This window comes from Anas platyrhynchos, chromosome 5, assembly GCF_047663525.1.
Source record: "Anas platyrhynchos isolate ZD024472 breed Pekin duck chromosome 5, IASCAAS_PekinDuck_T2T, whole genome shotgun sequence".
In the NCBI taxonomy this organism is placed as follows: domain Eukaryota; kingdom Metazoa; phylum Chordata; class Aves; order Anseriformes; family Anatidae; genus Anas; species Anas platyrhynchos.
In genome coordinates, this window is record NC_092591.1 from 24,464,636 (window position 1) to 24,482,937 (window position 18,302).

The 18,302-nt window shown below is 53.5% G+C and overlaps 1 protein-coding gene across 6 annotated transcripts; it reads left to right on the forward strand.

Annotated features, from left to right (window-relative positions):
* The first annotated feature begins 1,003 nt into the window (after positions 1–1,003).
* On the forward strand, positions 1,004–18,189 carry ABCD4 (ATP binding cassette subfamily D member 4). Of its 6 annotated transcripts, none has more exons than XM_038180277.2 (19): positions 1,060–1,362; positions 1,462–1,586; positions 1,705–1,832; positions 2,042–2,181; positions 5,302–5,418; positions 5,676–5,801; positions 10,293–10,343; positions 12,627–12,721; positions 13,043–13,164; positions 13,469–13,560; positions 13,720–13,809; positions 14,040–14,248; positions 14,532–14,623; positions 14,826–14,862; positions 15,376–15,425; positions 15,708–15,760; positions 16,093–16,169; positions 17,298–17,413; positions 17,573–18,189. In XM_038180277.2, the coding sequence occupies exons 1-19, from the start codon at positions 1,316–1,318 to the stop codon at positions 17,666–17,668; spliced, it is 1,863 nt and encodes a 620-aa protein (XP_038036205.2). In that variant the 5' UTR covers positions 1,060–1,315; the 3' UTR covers positions 17,669–18,189. The 6 variants fall into 6 exon arrangements, with proteins under 6 accessions (XP_038036212.2, XP_038036205.2, XP_038036206.2 ...); XM_038180278.2 differs by having other exon boundaries at positions 1,063–1,362; positions 14,043–14,248; XM_038180284.2 differs by lacking the exon at positions 2,042–2,181 and having other exon boundaries at positions 1,004–1,362; positions 1,710–1,832; positions 5,681–5,801.
* The last annotated feature ends 113 nt before the right edge of the window (positions 18,190–18,302 follow it).

Genomic DNA, 18,302 nt, shown 5'->3' on the forward strand with positions numbered 1-18,302 from the left:
TCATGCACTGGTATATAGAGAGATAAAGCTCAGAATGCATTATACCTGGCCAAATGCCCTTTACTTACTATTGAATAGAAACAGGGCTAAAGACTGCAAGTGATAGCAAGCTGAAGGAGCTGCAAGCTCGTGTAGACGTGTATGAAGAAGCTGGAGACTGGGAATGGGCAGGAAACGGTGGATTGAATTTTGGAAAAACCAGGAAGATGACATTCTTCTGGCAGTGCCTCATTACGAACCATTGCGCAAAACCGGCAGTGTGAGGAAAGACTCGGGATGGGAAAACTGAGGGGATGAAAGCTGGCAAGTCGAGACTGCTGTTCTGTGTCTGTTCTGGTGATCATGGCAGCTCCGGCTTGCTTCAGAGCTCAGGAGGCCACAGGGACATGGACAGATATGGAGAGCCAGCAACGCAGGGAGGGCAGGCACTGAGAAGGCCACACTGGTTTTGGGGAGGAAAGGTGGAAGGCAGAGGGGAGTGCTGTAAAAGATGTAAATGCCTGGGTGCTGCTCCGAGCATGGGGGTGGAGAGGTGTGGGGAGGCACCGTGCCTTTGTGCTCAGTCAGGGCTGCCTCAGAGAGGGTCCCAGAGCTGACAGGGATGGGCAAAGGGCAGGGAGGAGGAGGAAGAGCCACCCTGGCCATCACATCTCTGTGTCGGATCCCCTGGATGCCTTGGTGCTGGGAAACCATTTAATGGGCAGGGGAGGAAGGGGAGCAGTGCCCCCTGCCATGAGGCAAAGCACGGGGGTCATTGTCCCGGTAATGCCCGGCACGGTGACACACCGCATCCAGAGCCACCATATCGCACCGCAATAGGATATGGCTTCCGTCAGCAACCATCACCCAGGGCTGGCGCAACACCTGAGAGAAAAGTGTCCTTTTGAGTATAAAACTGAGTCACCAGGGAGATCGGCAGGGCTGATAGCACCGCGAGCAGCAGCAGCGAGGGGAGGCAGGGAGGGAGGGACGCCGCTTAGGGACAGCGCTGCTCGCTAGGGCTCCGGCTGGGTTGTGTTTGGAAGCACCTGGAACAGGGACAGGGGAGATGGGGCTGAGGGGTGGAAGCCAGTGGGGGCGAGAGGGTGAAGTGAAAGGGGGACAGCCCTGAAGGGAAGGTCGGGCAGCGGCCATCCCCTTCCCTTCAGAGCTGTCCCCCCCGCCTCGCAAGGTGGCGCTCCCGGCCGCCATGGAGGCCTGAGCCTGTCGGTAGCGAGCTCCTCCACAGCGAGGAGGGCTCCTGCATATCCGCCACTTTATTCGCGAGCTTTATGAATATTTAGGCAGGGACAGCCCGGGGGCGGGCCGCGCCATCATGGCGGGAGGCAGCGCCGGCGGTCGGGGCGCTGGGGCCGGCGGCCGGTGAGGCAGAGCGGGTTTGGGGTTTTTTGTTTTTTTTGGGGGTGCCGCCGAGCTCCCAGAGCTCGCGTCCACCCCCGGTGCGGCTCTTCCTCTCGCCAGGCCCCGGCCCCAGCTCGATGTGGTGTTCCTGCGGCGCTTCCTGAGGATCCAGGCTGTCTTGTTTCCCCAGTGGCCGTCCCGCAACGCGCTGATGTTCCTCACGCTGCTCTGCGTCGCCTTGCTGGGTAAGCCGGGGAGCAGGGCAGGTTGGGCTGAGCGCTCCTCAATCCCCCCAAAACCCCCTTTTTTTTTCACCACACCACCGTCCTTCCTTCCCATCCCGTGCTTCCCTCTTTCCTCCAGAGCAGCTGGTTATTTATCAGGTCGGTGTGATCCCCAGCCAGTACTACGAGGTGCTGGGGAACAAGGACTTCTCCGGATTCAAAGCGCTGACTGCCATCGCCCTCACCCTGATCGTGGTGAACTCCACGGTAAGACAGGCCAGAGGCTCCCTCGTCTTGGAAAGGGAGGGGACAGCTGCCCGTGGCTCTTGGCATGATCCCGTTGAAGGATCTGGGTCTGCCCAAGCCCCGTTGGGCAGCTATGTGACCGCTGATGCAAACTGCTAATTGTTTCATTTTGGGAAATGCTTGTTCTGCTGGCTTATCCCTTCCCATCTGTCTTCTTGCCTCCGTTCCAGCTAAAAAGCTTCGACCAGTTTATCTGCAACCTGATGTACGTGAGCTGGAGGAAATCCCTCACCGAATACCTCCACCGCTGCTACTTCCAGGGCCAGGTTTACTACAGCCTGCATGTTCTGCACGAGGACATCGATAACCCGTAGGCTGCCTGCGGCTTCTTTCATCCTCTTGCTTGGCTTCTGAGCTGCTCCTCGCCTTTTCCTGACCTCTCTGTATCTCTGGGTAGGGGTTTAAGCCATAGGAGCTTTTTTCTACCTAGACACAGATACACCCATCCAACCTGGGTGGGTGGTGGTACCTGGCGATGGGAACTCCCGTGACCACTGGCCTTGAAGGTTTTGTAGGCAGGATGTTTCTGTTGCAAGGAAAATGGAGAGCCATCAGAATAGGGATCTAGCACTGCTATCAGCCAATCCGTCTGCAATCTCAGCTCTTGGCACGTGGTGTGATGTTGCAAAGGGCCTGTGTGGAGGCAGAGAGCACTGCCTCTCCCTGTCTTCACGCAGCCAGTGCACTCAGGACAGTCCCTGGCATTCAGTTTGAACTTCAACCACCAGTCTCCGGCTGAACGCAGTTTTGCTTAGTAGGGTTTTTAGTGGTTTTGATAGCCTGTGGAAGCCACATTCAGGAAAGGCTTTGTTTTGCTCTCTGAGGGCTGCATTTCCTCTTCCCTGTTCCTAGGAAGGAAATGTCAGGGTTGTCGTGAAATTTGAGAGAAGGAGGAGCATTCAGTCCCTCCTGGTATGCCAGCCTACACTCAGATCATCTTCTAGTCCCTCTGTAGCAGCCTCTGACACAGCTGCAGAGAGGCAGAAGTTCTGCTTCTTGCACTGTCCTGGTTACTGCAGAACTGCTTTTCTCAGCAGAAAAGATCAAACACCTCCCTTCCTCGCAGTGTCACGTTGACCCCGGCCTTTCTGCCTGTACTCTGCACACAGGGCACTGCTGACACAGTTATGCAGTTTGAAGAGTTAAAGATCCTACATTAGACAGCACTTCAGAGGAGAGATTTTTGTTTTGTTTTGTTTTGTTTTGTTTTTCCTCTCTGGAATTTAAAGAACTCGTTATTAAACACTTGCTGAAAAACTAGAAACCTGGAGAAAACTTTTTCCAAATTTTGAGGCTTTATACAGTTGTGTCAAGACCACAATCTCTCTTCCCCTGAAGGGGGCACCTGTGGTCTTGTCCCTTTCACTGCTCTGGTGCCGCTTAGCACAGTGATGGCACATGAGGTGACCAAGTGTGGGGTCCACATGAGAAGTGACTGCCTTGCAGAGACTCCCAGCTGTTGCTGACAGTTCAAGGGACTGAAGCAGCCTCTGTGCTTCTGCTCCTGGTGCTCCTGGTGGCCTGTCCTTACTCTTTCATTGCACAGCATGAGAAATGGTACAGGATATGTCATACATTTTTCCTTTTCCTATATAATTTTTCAGCCAGACCTGCTCCCTGGCTGCTTCTGCTAGCCCAGTGCTGAGTGACAGCATGGGTAAGAACAAACAGCTGTGCCTGGGGCAACAGAAAACAAGGAAAGGGTCAAGCAGCCCTATTGCCAAACAAGAAAGTACAGCTTCATGATGTGCTTCCCAGCAGCTGGTGAAATTACTCTCATCTTCATTGAAATGGAATTGCAAGGACAGGTTAAGGCTTGCGGTTCCTCCCAGGCTGTGTAACACATTGGCCGTGGCTGGAAGGTCCCCTACACACCCATCTTTTCCTTGGGCTGGGGGAAGGGGAGCACAGGGGCCCCTCACCACATGACTGTCCTTAAGGTTTATTTTTAACCAGGGAATGTGTTCACATTGTGCAGTGAAATGCATGAGATAACTGGGTCTATCTGCTCCACAGTGATAGAGCCAGCTCTCCTGACCTTAGCACACCCAAAGCGTGGGATTGCTGCTGAGTATTTTTCATCACCCCCTTGCTTCTGCTCAAACATCCAATCTTATTGTTCAGCGCCTTTTTGATGCCACTACAAGAATTCTCTTTATCTTGCGGTTCTGATGAGATTTTTTTCCATGTAGGAGATATTTAGAGAATGAATTAGGGCAGTGAATTGGCTTACATGCAGTGCAAACCAAGCTAAGTGTTAGATGCACGGTGTGATCCTTCTTTCCCTTATAGAGCGAATGAAGAGTGGGCTTAGAGTGTCATACAAACACCGTGGCTCCTAGCAGGGCATTTGAGTTGATGTCTGTGTGTTATCAGTACGTGTTGCTTAATAGCTCATAAAAAGCAATATCCTGCCATGAGTTTACAGCATGAGTTAAATGATAACATCACAGGAACAATTACAGTCTAAGAAAAGGAAAAATAATGACTGTAATGTCAGTCAGGGTGGGAGCTGCCCCCAGATTGAATCCATTGCTGCTCCAGGACTGCACAAGAGCTGAGAGACAAATGTCCTTGTGGTCATATCTGCATGAATGGCTAAGCAGGACTCCAGCCTTGCTCTTTGTTGCATCCACACTCATTACTTTTCTGCCTGAGCTCAGAGCATCAGAGGCTGAAACCCTTACCCATGTGCTCTGGACAGATCAGACACTGAAGGATTATATACACTAAAATCCTTTCGAGTTACCCCAAGCTCATCTTTTGCCCAGCAGTGGGGCACGTGGGACCCGGGGGTCTGTCACCCACCTGCCTGCTGCTGCTGAGACAAGGAGGCTTGGTGCAATGCTGGCTGCTGTTGTGGGATGTGGGAGGGTGAGCACACTTTGCTCCTTGCAGCAAAGGGACCTGCTGCTGACTGGAAGGGTGATTTTGCTGGAGGACTTGCCTAATACCTTGCAGCTGGTTAGGGCTTGCCCTGTGCTCTAACCAGCCCCGGTATCTCTGGTGTCTGGGGTTGCAGCACCAATACTCAAGGTTTGGGGGAAAGCCAGTGGTTTTGTTAATACAAAGGAGGGACCAGGGAGTAATGAACAAGGATGCAGAGACCTTCAGCACAGAGCAGGCAGTGTTGCAGAAGGGGGAACAGGGAGTTAACACAAGGAATGGGGTGACAGTCACAACAGGAGCTGTCCTTCCTGGGTGCCAGGAAAGCCCTTGGGCCATGCTGAGCCATGGCAATTGTCTCCTAGTGGGGCAGCAGGAGGCAGGCTGCAGGTCCCTCCCATATGGAGTTGTTCCCATTCCCCTTGTCCTAAGTTCAGGCAGTGAAACAGCCTGGCTTGTGCCCTGTTAGGGAGGTACTACACCCTGCACCAGCTGGTTCTCACTCTGGGCTTTAACAGCGTCGATGCCTCTTTGTGTTGGGCAGGGACCAGCGCATCAGCCAGGACGTGGAGAGGTTTTGCAAGCAGCTCAGCTCCATGGCCAGCAAGCTCGTCATCTCTCCCTTCACGCTGGCCTACTACACGTACCAGTGCTTCCACAGGTAAGGGCCCACCCTGACCCCTCAGCACACCTCTCTGCTCTGTTTTGGAGCCTGGCACCCACCTTACAACTGCTGCTGTAACTGCAGGGGCACTGAACGTGTGGGTGACGGGGCTCTGCTCTACCAAGGGACTTCTGCCTTGTGCAGTGCTGGCCCCCAAAGTCCTGTGAAGGTGAAGAGAGGTGACAGCTGAGGGCTCTGACAGCCCAGGGGTGTCCTTCTGTCTGGCTTAGCCAACCTCTCTTTCTCCTCTGCAGCACAGGCTGGCTGGGCCCGGTGAGCATCTTTGGGTATTTTGTCATCGGGACAATCGTTAACAAGGTATTGATGAGCCCAATTGTGTCTAAACTTGTGGAGCAGGAAAAGCTGGAGGGGGATTTCAGGTGAGTCACAGTGGAGCAGCATTTTCACTGCCTATTTTGGCAGCTCCTGCAAGAGCTGCACTTTAGTCCCTGTTCAGTGCTATGTTTGCAGCTACATCTCTGTTTGCAGCCACCGCATGGTGGCGGAGCTCAAGGAGGAGGTGGAGAGGCTGAGGGCCATTAGGGAGTGTGAGCGGGAGATTGACTTCTGGAGCAACTCCCTGCAGGGCATCAAGGAGAGGTACCGGGGTGAGACACCCCAAACGGGGGTGGACCCCTTGCCCTGTCGCCGTCGGGCTGAGGGAGGGGATCTGGGAGCTGAGGAGGAGTGGAGACAGGTCCCTGTGCGACGTGGCAGGCGATGCCCTCCCCCTCCGGCCCCACCTTCCCAGGTGCCCTTACAAAACAGGTTTGAGGCCCTGGAGATTGAGAGACCGGTAGCTGAGGAAGAGATAGAAAGTGTTCCCAGGAGGATGCCTAGGGCGAGGAGGTCGACTCCACGCATCAGAACTGCCTCCACCAAGAAAGAAAGAAGGGTGATTGTCGTGGGAGACTCTGTCCTTAGGGGGACAGAGGGCCCTATTTGTCGGCCTGACCCTACCCGTAGGGAAGTCTGCTGCCTCCCTGGGGCCAGGGTCAGGGACGTGGCCAGGAAGTTCCCCAACCTGGTGCGCCCCTCTGATTATTATCCGCTCCTGATAATCCAGGCGGGCACTGATGACATTGACAACAGAAGCCTGAAGGCTATCAAAAGAGACTTTAGGGGACTGGGACGGTTAGTGGACGGAGCAGGAGTGCAAGTAGTTTTTTCGTCCGTCCCTACGTTGACAGGGAGGGGTACGGAGAGGACAACGAAAGCCCACCTGTTAAACACGTGGCTCCGGGGCTGGTGCCTACGCAGAAATCTTGGGTTTTTCGACCATGGGGCAGTTTACTCAGCACCTGGTCTGGTGGCCGTAGACGGGTCCCTATCCTTTAGGGGAAAAAGGATCCTGGGCCAGGAGCTGGCGGGGCTCATTGATAGGGCTTTAAACTAGGTAAGAAGGGGGATGGGGCTGGAGCGAGGACTGTTGGGGCTGTACCAGGGGGAGCAGTGGCAAGGCCGGAGGATAAGGTAAAGGCCCAGCTGAAGTGCATCTACACCAATGCACGCAGCATGGGTAACAAACAGGAGGAGCTGGAAGCCATCGTGCAGCGGGCAGGCTACGACTTGGTTGCCATCACGGAAACGTGGTGGGACCAGTCTCATGACTGGAGTGCTGCGATGCCTGGCTATAGGCTCTTCAGAAGGGACAGGCAGCATGGAAGGGGTGGCGGTGTGGCTCTCTATATTAGAGAGTCTTTCGATGTTGTAGAACTCGAGGCTAGGAATGACAAGATCGAGTCCCTTTGGGTTAGGATCGGCAGGGACAACAAGGCTAGTGTCCTGGTCGGGGTCTGCTATAGACCGCCGAACCAGGATGAGGAGACGGATGAGGAGTTCTACAGGCAGCTGACAGAAGTTGCGAAATCGTCAGCGCTTGTACTCGTGGGGGACTTCAACTTCCCAGACATATCCTGGAAGCACAACACAGCCCAGAGGAAGCAGTCTAGGAGGTTTCTGGAGAAAGTGGAAGATAGCTTCCTGACGCAGCTGATTAGTGAACCTACCAGGGGTGGTGCCCTGCTAGACCTTCTCTTCGCAAACAGAGAAGGACTGGTGGAGGATGTGATTGTCGGGAACAGTCTTGGGCAGAGTGACCACGAAATGGTGGAGTTCTCTATACTTGGCGGGGCCAGGAAGGGAACCAGTAAAACCACTGTATTGGACTTTCGGAGGGCTGACTTTAGGCTGCTCAGGACACTGGTTGGTGGAGTCCCATGGGAGGCGGTTCTGAAGGGCAGAGGGGTTCAGGAAGGCTGGGTGCTATTCAAGAGGCAAATCCTAATGGCACAGGAGCGGTCTATCCCCATGTGCCCAAAGATGAGCCAGCGGGGAAGACGACCAGCCTGGCTCAACAGAGAATTGTGGCTTGAGCTTAGGAGGAAAAAGAGGGTTTATAATCTTTGGAAAATTGGGCAGGCCACTAGGGAGGACTATAAGGATGTAGCGAGGCTGTGCAGGGACAAAATTAGGAAGGCCAAAGCTCATCTGGAGCTCAAGCTGGCTACTGCTGTTAAAGATAACAAAAAACGCTTTTATAAATACATCAACACAAAAAGGAGGACTAAGGAGAATCTCCATCCTTTACTGGATGCGGGGGGAAACTTAGTTACAAGAGATGAGGAAAAGGCGGAGGTGCTCAATGCCTTCTTTGCCTCAGTCTTTAGTGGTAAAACCGGTTGCTCTCTGGATACCCAGTACCCAGAACTGGTGGAAGGGGACGGGGAGCAGGATGTGGCCCTCACCATCCACGAAGAACTGGTTGGTGACCTGCTACGGCACTTGGATGTGCACAAGTCGATGGGGCCGGATGGGATCCACCCAAGAGTACTGAGAGAACTGGCAGAGGAGCTGGCCAAGCCCCTATCCATCATTTATCAGCAGTCCTGGCTATCGGGGGAGGTCCCAGCTGACTGGCGGCTAGCAAACGTGACGCCCATCTACAAGAAGGGCCGGAGGGCAGACCCGGGGAACTACAGGCCGGTCAGTTTGACCTCAGTACCAGGGAAGCTCATGGAGCAGATCCTCTTGGGAGTCATCATGCGGCACTTGAAGGGCAAGCAGGCGATCAGGCCCAGTCAGCATGGGTTTATGGAAGGCAGATCCTGCTTGACGAACCTGATCTCCTTCTACGACAAAGTGACGCGCTGGGTGGACGAGGGAAAGGCTGTGGATGTGGTCTACCTTGACTTCAGCAAGGCTTTTGACACCGTTTCCCACAGCATTCTCCTCAAGAAACTGGCTGCTCTTGGCTTGGACTGGCGCACGCTTCGTTGGGTTAGAAACTGGCTGGATAGCCGGGCCCAGAGAGTTGTGGTAAATGGAGCCAAGTCCAGTTGGAGGCCAGTCACTAGTGGCGTCCCCCAGGGCTCGGTGCTGGGGCCGGTCCTCTTTAACATCTTCATCAATGATCTGGATGAGGGCATTGAGTGCACCCTCAGTAAGTTTGCAGATGACACCAAGCTAGGTGCGTGTGTCGATCTGCTTGAGGGTAGGAAGGCTCTGCAGGAGGATCTGGATAGGCTGCACCGATGGGCTGAGGTCAACTGTATGAAGTTCAACAAGGCCAAGTGCCGGGTCCTGCACCTGGGGCGCAATAACCCCAAGAAGAGCTACAGGCTGGGAGAGGAATGGCTGGAGAGCTGCCAGGCAGAGAAGGACCTGGGAGTGATGGTGGACAGTCGGCTGAATATGAGCCAGCAGTGTGCTCAGGTGGCCAAGAAGGCCAACGGCATCCTGGCTTGTATCAGAAACACTGTGACCAGCAGGGCTAGGGAGGTGATCGTCCCCCTGTACTCGGCTCTGGTGAGGCCGCACCTCGAGTACTGTGTTCAGTTCTGGGCCCCTCGCTACAAGAAGGACATCGAGGTGCTTGAGCGGGTCCAGAGAAGGGCGACGAAGCTGGTGAGGGGCCTGGAGAGCAAGTCCTATGAGGAGCGGCTGAAGGAGCTGGGCTTGTTCAGCCTAGAGAAAAGGAGGCTCAGGGGTGACCTTATTGCTCTGTATAAGTACATTAAAGGAGGCTCTAGCGAGATGGGGGTTGGCCTGTTCTCCCATGTGCCTGGTGACAGGACGAGGGGGAATGGGCTAAAGTTGCGCCAGGGGAGTTTTAGGTTAGATGTTAGGAAGAATTTCTTTACTGAAAGGGTTGTTAGACATTGGAACAGGCTGCCCAGGGAGGTGGTTGAGTCACCATCCCTGGAAGTCTTCAAAAGACGTTTAGATGTAGAACTTAGGGATATGGTTTAGTGGGGACTGTTAGTGTTAGGTCAGAGGTTGGACTCGATGATCTTGAGGTCTCTTCCAACCTAGAGATTCTGTGTGATTCTGTGTGATCTCTTGTCCGTGACATGCAGTCAGCTGCTTCCCAGCTCGGAGACACCCAGCAGCTCAGTGCTGCCCCAAACTCAGTCTGCTGAGCCCCAAGCGCTCCTTTTGGTGCCCTGCATCGTGTCAGGTAGTGCCACTGGTTCAGTTCAGGGAAGTTTTGCGGTTTTCCCTGTGCCTTGGGGCACTCAGGGACAGCAGAAGCTGCTGTGGCACAGAGAGCCCAGACATGGGCTGTGATGATTTTGTATGATGGAGGTTCTGGGGTAGTAAATGCCCAAGGGGAAGAGATCCCCCAGGGCTGAGACTTGCAGTGAGCATGATACCAAACAAATGCACCACTGAGCTGTCCCAGAATTACGTCACCTTGCGCTAAGGTTTGGTTTCAGTGCCTTTATGAGCCTGTTGAATATTTCTGTGGAGAGATGCCTTAGATCACTGCTCTGACAGATGCAAGATGAGTTACCTTTAGTAAGGGTGCTGGTTGTATAATTCACTAGGCATTTATATATGATCCTGATGATGTTTTTTGGGTTGTTCAGGTTCAAGCACATGCAGATTCGAGTCAATGCAGAACCAGCTGCTTTCTACAGGTAGGTAGAAAAGGGATCCTGCCAGCTCGGAGCATCCTCAGTGTATTCCTGTATCCCAGAGGAGTCCAAGTGCTGTTGCTGCAGCCTGAGCTTTCTGTCCCCTCCACCCTGCTGCAGGTGCAGCATCACAGAGCGTCTGCTCCCTGCCACGGTGTTTGCATTCCATGCACTGCCTGCAGGAATGCTTCACAGCAGCTGGAGACAGCTGGTTGCTCTCTGCCTGCCTTCTAGCATGCCCAGAGGCTTGATACAGATTTGGTGCTGGCTTAGAGACCCTTCCTGGTGTTTTGCCATGGTCCTTACCTGGAAGATTGCTCAAGGTCCCATTGCATCTTGTCAGGATGTTCCCTTGGGGCACTTTTTGCAGGTTGCTTCTGGCCCCATCCTGCTGCTGCAAATCTGTGTGTCTTCTGGGGCTGTGCCAAGCTTTTGCCTTGCTTCGTTATCTCTGTGTGCTCTTCTGGGTCAGCCTGTGCCATGACCCTCCTGGCGCTGCACTGCAGCTCTCTGGATTTGCTTGATGCCATTTCTGTCTGGCTATTAGCAAGGCTCCCAGAGCTGAGCATAAAGCTGGGAGCCCAGCAGCACCTTCACGCTTAGTGATGCCCTGAGGTCTGCTGGTCTTTCTGTCCACGGAAATGGGTAGAGTCCAGCAAAAGGCCCACAGTTTTACTGGGGTGCCTGGTCAGTGGAAGAAGGTCATTGCTCAACTCTTGTCATGTGTCTGCCTTTGCTCTATGTGTTGTGCAATCACGCTTCTTCCAGGAGCTTAAGAAAGCAGGGGCTGCACTATCTCTGGACTTCCCTGACTGTGATCTCTATTTGCCCATTCTCACTGTAGTGACAGAGCATTTCAGGTGTTGCAGCGTTATCCCCAGGGATTCAAAATTGCCAGTTTGGTAAAGATTAATATTGGCAGGCATGAAACCTTGGTATAAGTAATTGAAATCAATCTTGTTTTGCATTGGCAAGTCTAAATTATTTCTTTGTGGACTGGTTGATTCTTATTGGTTTATGCTAATTTTTCTTAATCGAGAAGATACTTTAATTACATCCCCTTAGTTAAGTTGCAGTTTTGAAGTTTTTTATATACTATTACTAAAAATAAAATAAATTATCAAACTAGAAAATGGACTGTCTTATTCCAGTACAGTTCATAGGCAGAGAAAGTTAATCTGGCAGGAAACTAGAATGTAATCGAATTGTGTTAAAACTGACGTTTTTGTGGTATGAGTTAACTAAAAGCAAAGACAATTTTTAAGAGTTACATTCCTAGAATCCTGCAAAAGGAAGAGTGTGTGGTGAGTGGCCCGTTTTGATTGCCAGACTTCCCAGGCTTGTAGAAGCTGTTAAATCTGTCCTCTTGTACCTGCTGAACCATTGATTGTTTTGATAAAGGAAAACCAAAACCGGCATTGTCAGCATTTTGTTTATTTGCTTGCTTAACCTTTGGCAAACTTGCTTTGAAAGTGAATGGGAAGAAAAGCCAAACCAATCCAACAACCTCTACACATCTGCAAAGTAATAGTAGCTACCAACACTGTGCACTTCAGCCAAAACTTCTGCTCCCTGATGCCTGGCCTGTATCTCCCTGTGTCCGTACTGAATGTTCAGCTGCCACGGGAATTCATTGTCTGGAGCAAACCGTGGAGCTCTGTCTGCATTTTGCCACCTGAGGGCAGCCCAGCCCTTGTGAACGAGCAGAAGGAGCTGCCACACTTTGCTCAGGTGGTGATTTGGAGCAGGATGTGCCTCCCTGCTGCCTGCTCTGGGAACAGCTGGCAGTGCACACAGCACAGCCCTCAGGTGCTGGGGGACACGCTGATGCTTTTGGGAAGCTCCGAGAAAGGGAGGGCTTTGGGGCTGGGGTCACCTCGCCCATTTGCTTGCTGTCACCTCCTTTGCCTCTGTCCTCTCCTTTCTGGCTCCAGATGTGTGGCAGCACTGTCCATCTCTTCCAAAAAAGGCTTTGTTCAGAAGTGTGTGTTGTAATCGTGGGTGTGTTTTGCTCAAGGCCTGAGCCTCGCTGATAGTGTGTGGCCCCATCTCACCTCCTGTATGGGACAGAAACACCCATGTGCTCTGAAACTTGCAGGGCTGTTCATTTCAGCCGGAGTTTCTTGGTGTTTCAAGAAGGATCTCATGGGTGTTCAGTTCCAGCTCAACAAAAAACCTTGGAGGCTGAAGTAAGAGGCCCTCTCTAGGTCTTAGTCCTAAAGCCCAGGCTTTTACCCCATTGTGTGCTCCCAGGAAGTCTGGGAGTCATGTTGCTATATTTTACAGGGCCGGGCGAGTGGAGCACATGCGCACGAACCGCAGGCTGCAGAGTTTGCTGCAGACCCAGAGGGAGCTGATTGGCAAGGAGCTGTGGCTCTACAGTGAGTGGGGAGCTCTGGGGGGTGAGCACGGGCATGGTGTAGCTCTGTCGTAGTGGCCCACAGGCTTGGAAGCCTGACTGCTAGAGCAGCAGTGCTGGTTTTTCTTTCTCTGGGGCCTGTTCCAAGGAGCTCTTTGCTTGGCAAATGGGTTTTCACCCCAGTGCTTCTGCTGGCCTGTGAGATAGGGTTTTCTGCTCGAGTGCATTATGAGAGGCTGAGACAGGATCTGGGTCTTCCTTTTGAGTGGGCTGCACTTGGTCCTGGCTGGGAGAGAGGTTCCCACCCCAACTTACTGCCTTGTCCCCATGTGCTTCCGCCCAGTTGGGATCAACACCTTTGACTACCTGGGCAGCATCCTGAGCTACGTGGTCATTGCCATTCCTATCTTTTCTGGGGTCTACGGTGACCTGAGTCCGACAGAGCTCAGCGCCCTGGTCAGCAAGGTGAGCTAAGGGTTGTGACCCACACTGGGCTGGGGGCAAAATGTGCGCTGTGAGCTTGTGTCAACTGCATGAGCCAGCCCTAAGTCTTAGGGCTGTAAATTCATATGGCTGGGCCCTGTTGTGGAGCACTGAGGATGGAGGTTTGGGCTTCAGGCTGGTGGCAGGGGGGCTGAAAGACCCGCAGTGAGTGACATTCAGGATACACTGACCCTGCCCGTGGGGATGTGGAAATGGGAGCTGTGAGACTGTGAGCTGCAGGCTGACACCCTGCTCTGAGGTGCTTTGGGATGTGATTTCTCCCCAGAATGCCTTCGTTTCCATCTACCTCATCAGCTGCTTCAGCCAGCTCATCGATCTCTCCAGCACCGTGACTGATGTAGCTGGCTACACACACAGGTGAGCTTCTGTGGGTGCAGGGCTCTGCAGGAGAGGTCATGGGACATGGCTGTGCCCAAGTCTGTGATAAATACATAACAAACAATTTGTGAGTGAGTATGGACAAGGTTAGAAGTGAGGAGCTGCCCCTGGCATTCATGCACCCTTTTGTTTGCCCAGGATTGGTGAACTGCAGGAGACTTTGCTGAGTCTTGGCAGAAGAAAAAATGAAAACTACTCAGAAGCCAAAGCTGGCTGGGACCTGGACAGGTGAGTCTCTGAGTCTCCCCTCAGCAGCACGTTGGCTTGCAGCTTTCCTGCCAGTGTGCAGGGCTGTCACTGGGTGGAGGTGGCCCCTTGGTGTCACAGCCTGCTGCATGCAGTTGGTTGGACCAAGCAACGCAGTGCTCGCTGTGACCTGGGGTGTGTGGGGCAGGATTCATGTCATGGAAGCACAGGAGGTCTAACGTCTCTTCTTCTTTGTCTCGGTGGTGGCCCAGCAGCTATTCTGAGGAGGACGCAGTGCCAAAGGACACGGCTTTCCTTCTGGAGCGAGTGACACTCTCAGTGCCATCCTCTGGCAAGCTGCTCATTAAAGACCTGAGCCTCAGGATCTCACAAGGAGACAGCGTGATGATCGTGGGGAACACTGGCACAGGGAAAACATCTCTCCTGAGGGTCCTCGGGGGACTCTGGGAAAGCACACGGGGTAAGGACTGCAGGTCTCCATATCCTTCTCTTCTTCAACGAGGGCTGTCCTAGCTGAGTTTAGAAGGTAGCAACAAGAATTTGCAAGACGAGTGCCACTTGTGATATTAAACGTGTCACCATTTGAACTGTCCCTTCTCTGGATCACAAACTTCTCTGCGGCTCTCATCGCTTTGCTCCGTGCTGCCCATCTGCCTTTTCTGGGATGCGAAGGCGAATCCATGGCAGCAGCGAGGCGTTCCTAGCAGGCGCTGCAGGCTTAGCATGCGTGTGTCTCTGTGCAGGGAGCATCCAGATGCTGACCTGCTTTGGCCCCCACGGAGTGCTGTTCCTGCCGCAGCGGCCGTTCTTCACCGATGGCAGCCTGCGTGAGCAGGTGAGCCCTGGGCCAGCTGGCCCCAGCCCTGCAGGGCTCTTAGCGTGCCTCTGCAAACCCGCGTGCAGCAGGAAGGCCTGCAAGGGGGAGGATGCATGCGACTGCTCCTTCCCTTTTGGCTGACTTTGTGCCACCACCGCTGTGTTTCAGATGAGCCGTGTCCAGCTCCCTCTGACATGGCTTCTGTTGGTCTGTTTGACAGGTGATATACCCCCTGAAGGAGATCTACCCAGTGTCAGGTACGTGGAAATTCATCGCAGCAATTAGCCAACCCTGTGGTTTCAGCTCTCTGTTCTGTGCCCAGTGCAGCTTCTCCTCTCCCATGCCCCATCAGGAATGCTGTTTCACTTCTGTTGCACTCTGCTTTTCCCTGCAAGGTTTGCTCAGCATTCCCTTGCTTTCAAGAAGAATGCTTTCTCTTGATGCAGTGAGGACAGGCTGGCTGTGCTCTGCATGTTGTACTATGATCCGTGCTGAGACACCCTGCTGCTTTCTAAACTTGCTGTTGGGATTCGTCTGATCCATCTGGTACAACCTGCGTATGGGAAGCCGTGTTTGCCTTTATCTCAGTTTCCATGTACCATGTACCAGTGTCCATCTGTGACACACCAGGACCCAGTATAGATAAGTGGTTGAGTCAGCTCCAGCGGACCTCAGGAGTTTCTCCAAACCTTCCCTGCTGCCCCACGGCCTCCCCCTTGCAGCTGTGGTCTCAGCAGACGCGTCCTGTATTTAATCACTTTCTCCCCCAGGGCCTGCAGATGATGAGAGGATCGTGCGATTCCTGGAGTTGGCCGGGCTGGTGAGTCCCTGGTGGCGCTGCTGCTGGAGAGGGATGAAGGGATGAGGGATGAGGTGCTGTGGCAGCACGGCACAACCACGGGCTGGACACACGCAGGGGACTGGGTTGTAGCTGGGACAGGACTGTCCATGGGAACAGGCGGAGGAGGAGGGGTATGGAGCAACTTCAGACCAAGCAGGAGAAGACTGGGTAGCAGGGAGGGGATGATTGTACACAGGGCTGTGTCCCTGGGGGGCTGGCAGGGCTGGGGCAGTGTTCACACATCTGCTGTGCTCTCTGCAGGCTGATCTGCTGGAAAGGGCTGGAGGACTGGATGAGCAGGTGGACTGGAACTGGTAAGGCAGCTCACTGGGGGAATTTGGATGATCCCTCTGGTTGGGGAACGCTTCTAAGCAGCTGCACATTGCTGCTGGACTGGGGAGCATCTGTGTCCACCTGTGTCTTGTGAGAGGTGGGCTGTGCAGGGCTGAAAGGTTCCTGCCCCAAGCATCAATACAACATCAGCAGCCATGCTCTCTGCAGGAAACTGATTGCACAGTGGAGGGGGAGCACTGGGTGCACACAGGGCCAGTCATTTGCTGGGGTCTCCAGTACCAGCAACCACAAGCTCTTTAGCAAACAAGCTCTCTTTCTTAAGGGAGATTTTTGAATCTCGACCCTGCTGCAGGTATGATATCCTGTCCCCGGGGGAGATGCAGAGGCTCTCATTTGCACGTCTCTTCTACCTCCAGCCAAGATATGCAGGTGAGTGAACAACTGCAGAAGAAAGGCAGTGCCTTTGGCACAAACAGAAGCTGGTACAGAGGCAGCTTGGGAGCATGCTCGGTCTTAGTGATGATTTTAGGCAGCACACACAGGATTCAGAGGTGAAAATATTTCACTATCTTTGTGGCAGGGGGTAAATGAAGAGGTTTTGTGTAAAACCTCGTGTTCTTAGGGAAATATTAATGAGTGTTCGTGGTCCAGGTGTAATTACACCTGAGAGAGCACCCTCTCAACCTGCTCAACAGCTGCCATGTAAAGAAGCAGATGTGCTAGTGAGCACAAGCACAGTGTCAGCTGCCCTGTGTGCGGCTCACCAGCCTCCGTGGGGCTGTGGAAATGATGTGCCCTTGGGAACAGCTATAACACGGCAAAAGAGGACAAGAAGTGGTAGAAGAAACACTGCTGAGAGATCACAGAGGCAGCTCACGTTTGCAGTTTGGTCTAATTGCTTTGCACATTTAGATGGCTGGGGGGCTATTGGAGGAGTTATCAGAGGGGCCAGGGTAGATGTGTGTGCACAGAGCCAGTGTCAGTAGCAGGGAGCAACACTTAAGTACCTCTCATCTCCTGAAGCCTGCAGCACTGCTCTGTGCTATCTGGTCAGAAGGAACCTGAGGACTGTCAACTAAGAGCTGTAGAGATGATGTAAAACAAATTGCATTCATTTGCTCCAGGCCAGTAGTATTTGCTTTTAGCTGTCAGGAAGCCACGCCAGGCCATCCTGGCTGCTGCACCTGGGCTCTTGGCCAGGGAGGTGACGAGGCTGCTGTTCAGCCAGGCGCTCTGGCATGCAGCCCGTGTTGGGAAGGTCACGGCTTAGATTTCACAGTGGTGAGAACAGGGCAGTGGCTGGCAGCTTTTGAGGGAAAGGAATGAGGTGAACAGGGCTGTTTGAGTGGATTTAAGGGCTTGTGGGGAAGGGCAGCCTTCCCACTTGGCTGGCAGCAGCTGTACCAGAGTAAAGTCAAGGTCCTTAGGCTTCTTGCTTGCTCTTGGTGAGCTCCACTTAACATGTGAAATATCCCGAGCAGTCACTGCTCGTTTGCCCAGGGGGAGAGGACAAGTTGGGAGAGGAGGGATGTGTGGGGCTTACGGCTTGTTTCTCAGTGCTAGATGAAGCCACCAGTGCCCTGACAGAAGAGGTGGAGCATGAGCTGTACCGTGTGTGCCTTCAGCTGGGCATGACGCTGGTCAGTGTGGGACACAGGCCCAGCCTGGAGAAGGTGAGGAGGGGAGGTGGCGTTACATGACTGGTGGCAAGGGGGGGAGGCAGAGAGGGTGCCTGGTGAGCAGAGGGGAATGGCTGAGGCTGCAGAGCCTTGCTGTGGGAGAACACGCCCTCAACAGGAACATCCCTCAGTTGTTGTGTCGCTGAATTGCAGTTCCACAGCTGGATTTTGAAGCTTCATGGCGAGGGAAGATGGGAACTCATGCGATGTGAGAGGATGAAGCGGCTCCCATCTGAGGAAGGGTGCTGATAAACATGCCCGAGTCTGCACAGCTGCAGAACCTGCGCACCCCTGGGAGAGCTCTGAAGAGCAGACTGGGAGTGCGGAGCCAGCAGCTGCCAACAAGGCATTCGTTTGGTGCAAAACCAGTTACAGATTTTGCTGATGGATGTCCAGCCAAGTCTGAACTTCACGGGGGAAGGGGCTGAGCTGCTGTGCTGCTGCAAAAGACAACACTGCCTCATGGGTTTTGTATAAGCCATGGGCAGAGGAACCTCCCCTCACCCAGGATGCAGCAGTGCAAGGATGGGATGCAACCTGATGTTGTGCTGTCTTTGCCTCACCGGGACCTCTGCCTCTGGTGTACAGCTCTGCAGTACGGGCTTCTGTAGCTCTGGTTCTACCAAAAGGGATTCTGAGCTGCTGGCTCCCCAGGCAGTTAAGGGATGCATTGTAATGGGAGGAGGAGGCCGGCACAGAAAAGGACATGGCTCTCCTCTCCTTAAGACACAGGGTTAAGGTTCAAATAAACATTTTTGTATTAAAATCTAGGGTCTGTTATCCATGTTCCTGGAGAAGAATCCGTTTGTGTTATCCAGGCTTCTGCCTCTTCTGCTTTTTTTCTTTCTGCTTTAGGAGAGATGACTGTGTGTTGGCAGTGCTC

What these genes read in the sequence shown, in the direction of transcription:
- ABCD4 (XM_038180277.2), top strand. Translation starts at nt 1,316, where the DNA reads ATGGCGGGAGGCAGCGCCGGCGGTCGGGGCGCTGGGGCCGGCGGCCG. An exon ending in GCTGGCTGGGACCTGGACAG is followed by an intron (nt 13,810 to 14,039) that starts GTGAGTCTCTGA and finishes GTGGTGGCCCAG; the next exon opens with CAGCTATTCTGAGGAGGACG. An exon ending in CCTCCAGCCAAGATATGCAG is followed by an intron (nt 16,170 to 17,297) that starts GTGAGTGAACAA and finishes CTTGTTTCTCAG; the next exon opens with TGCTAGATGAAGCCACCAGT.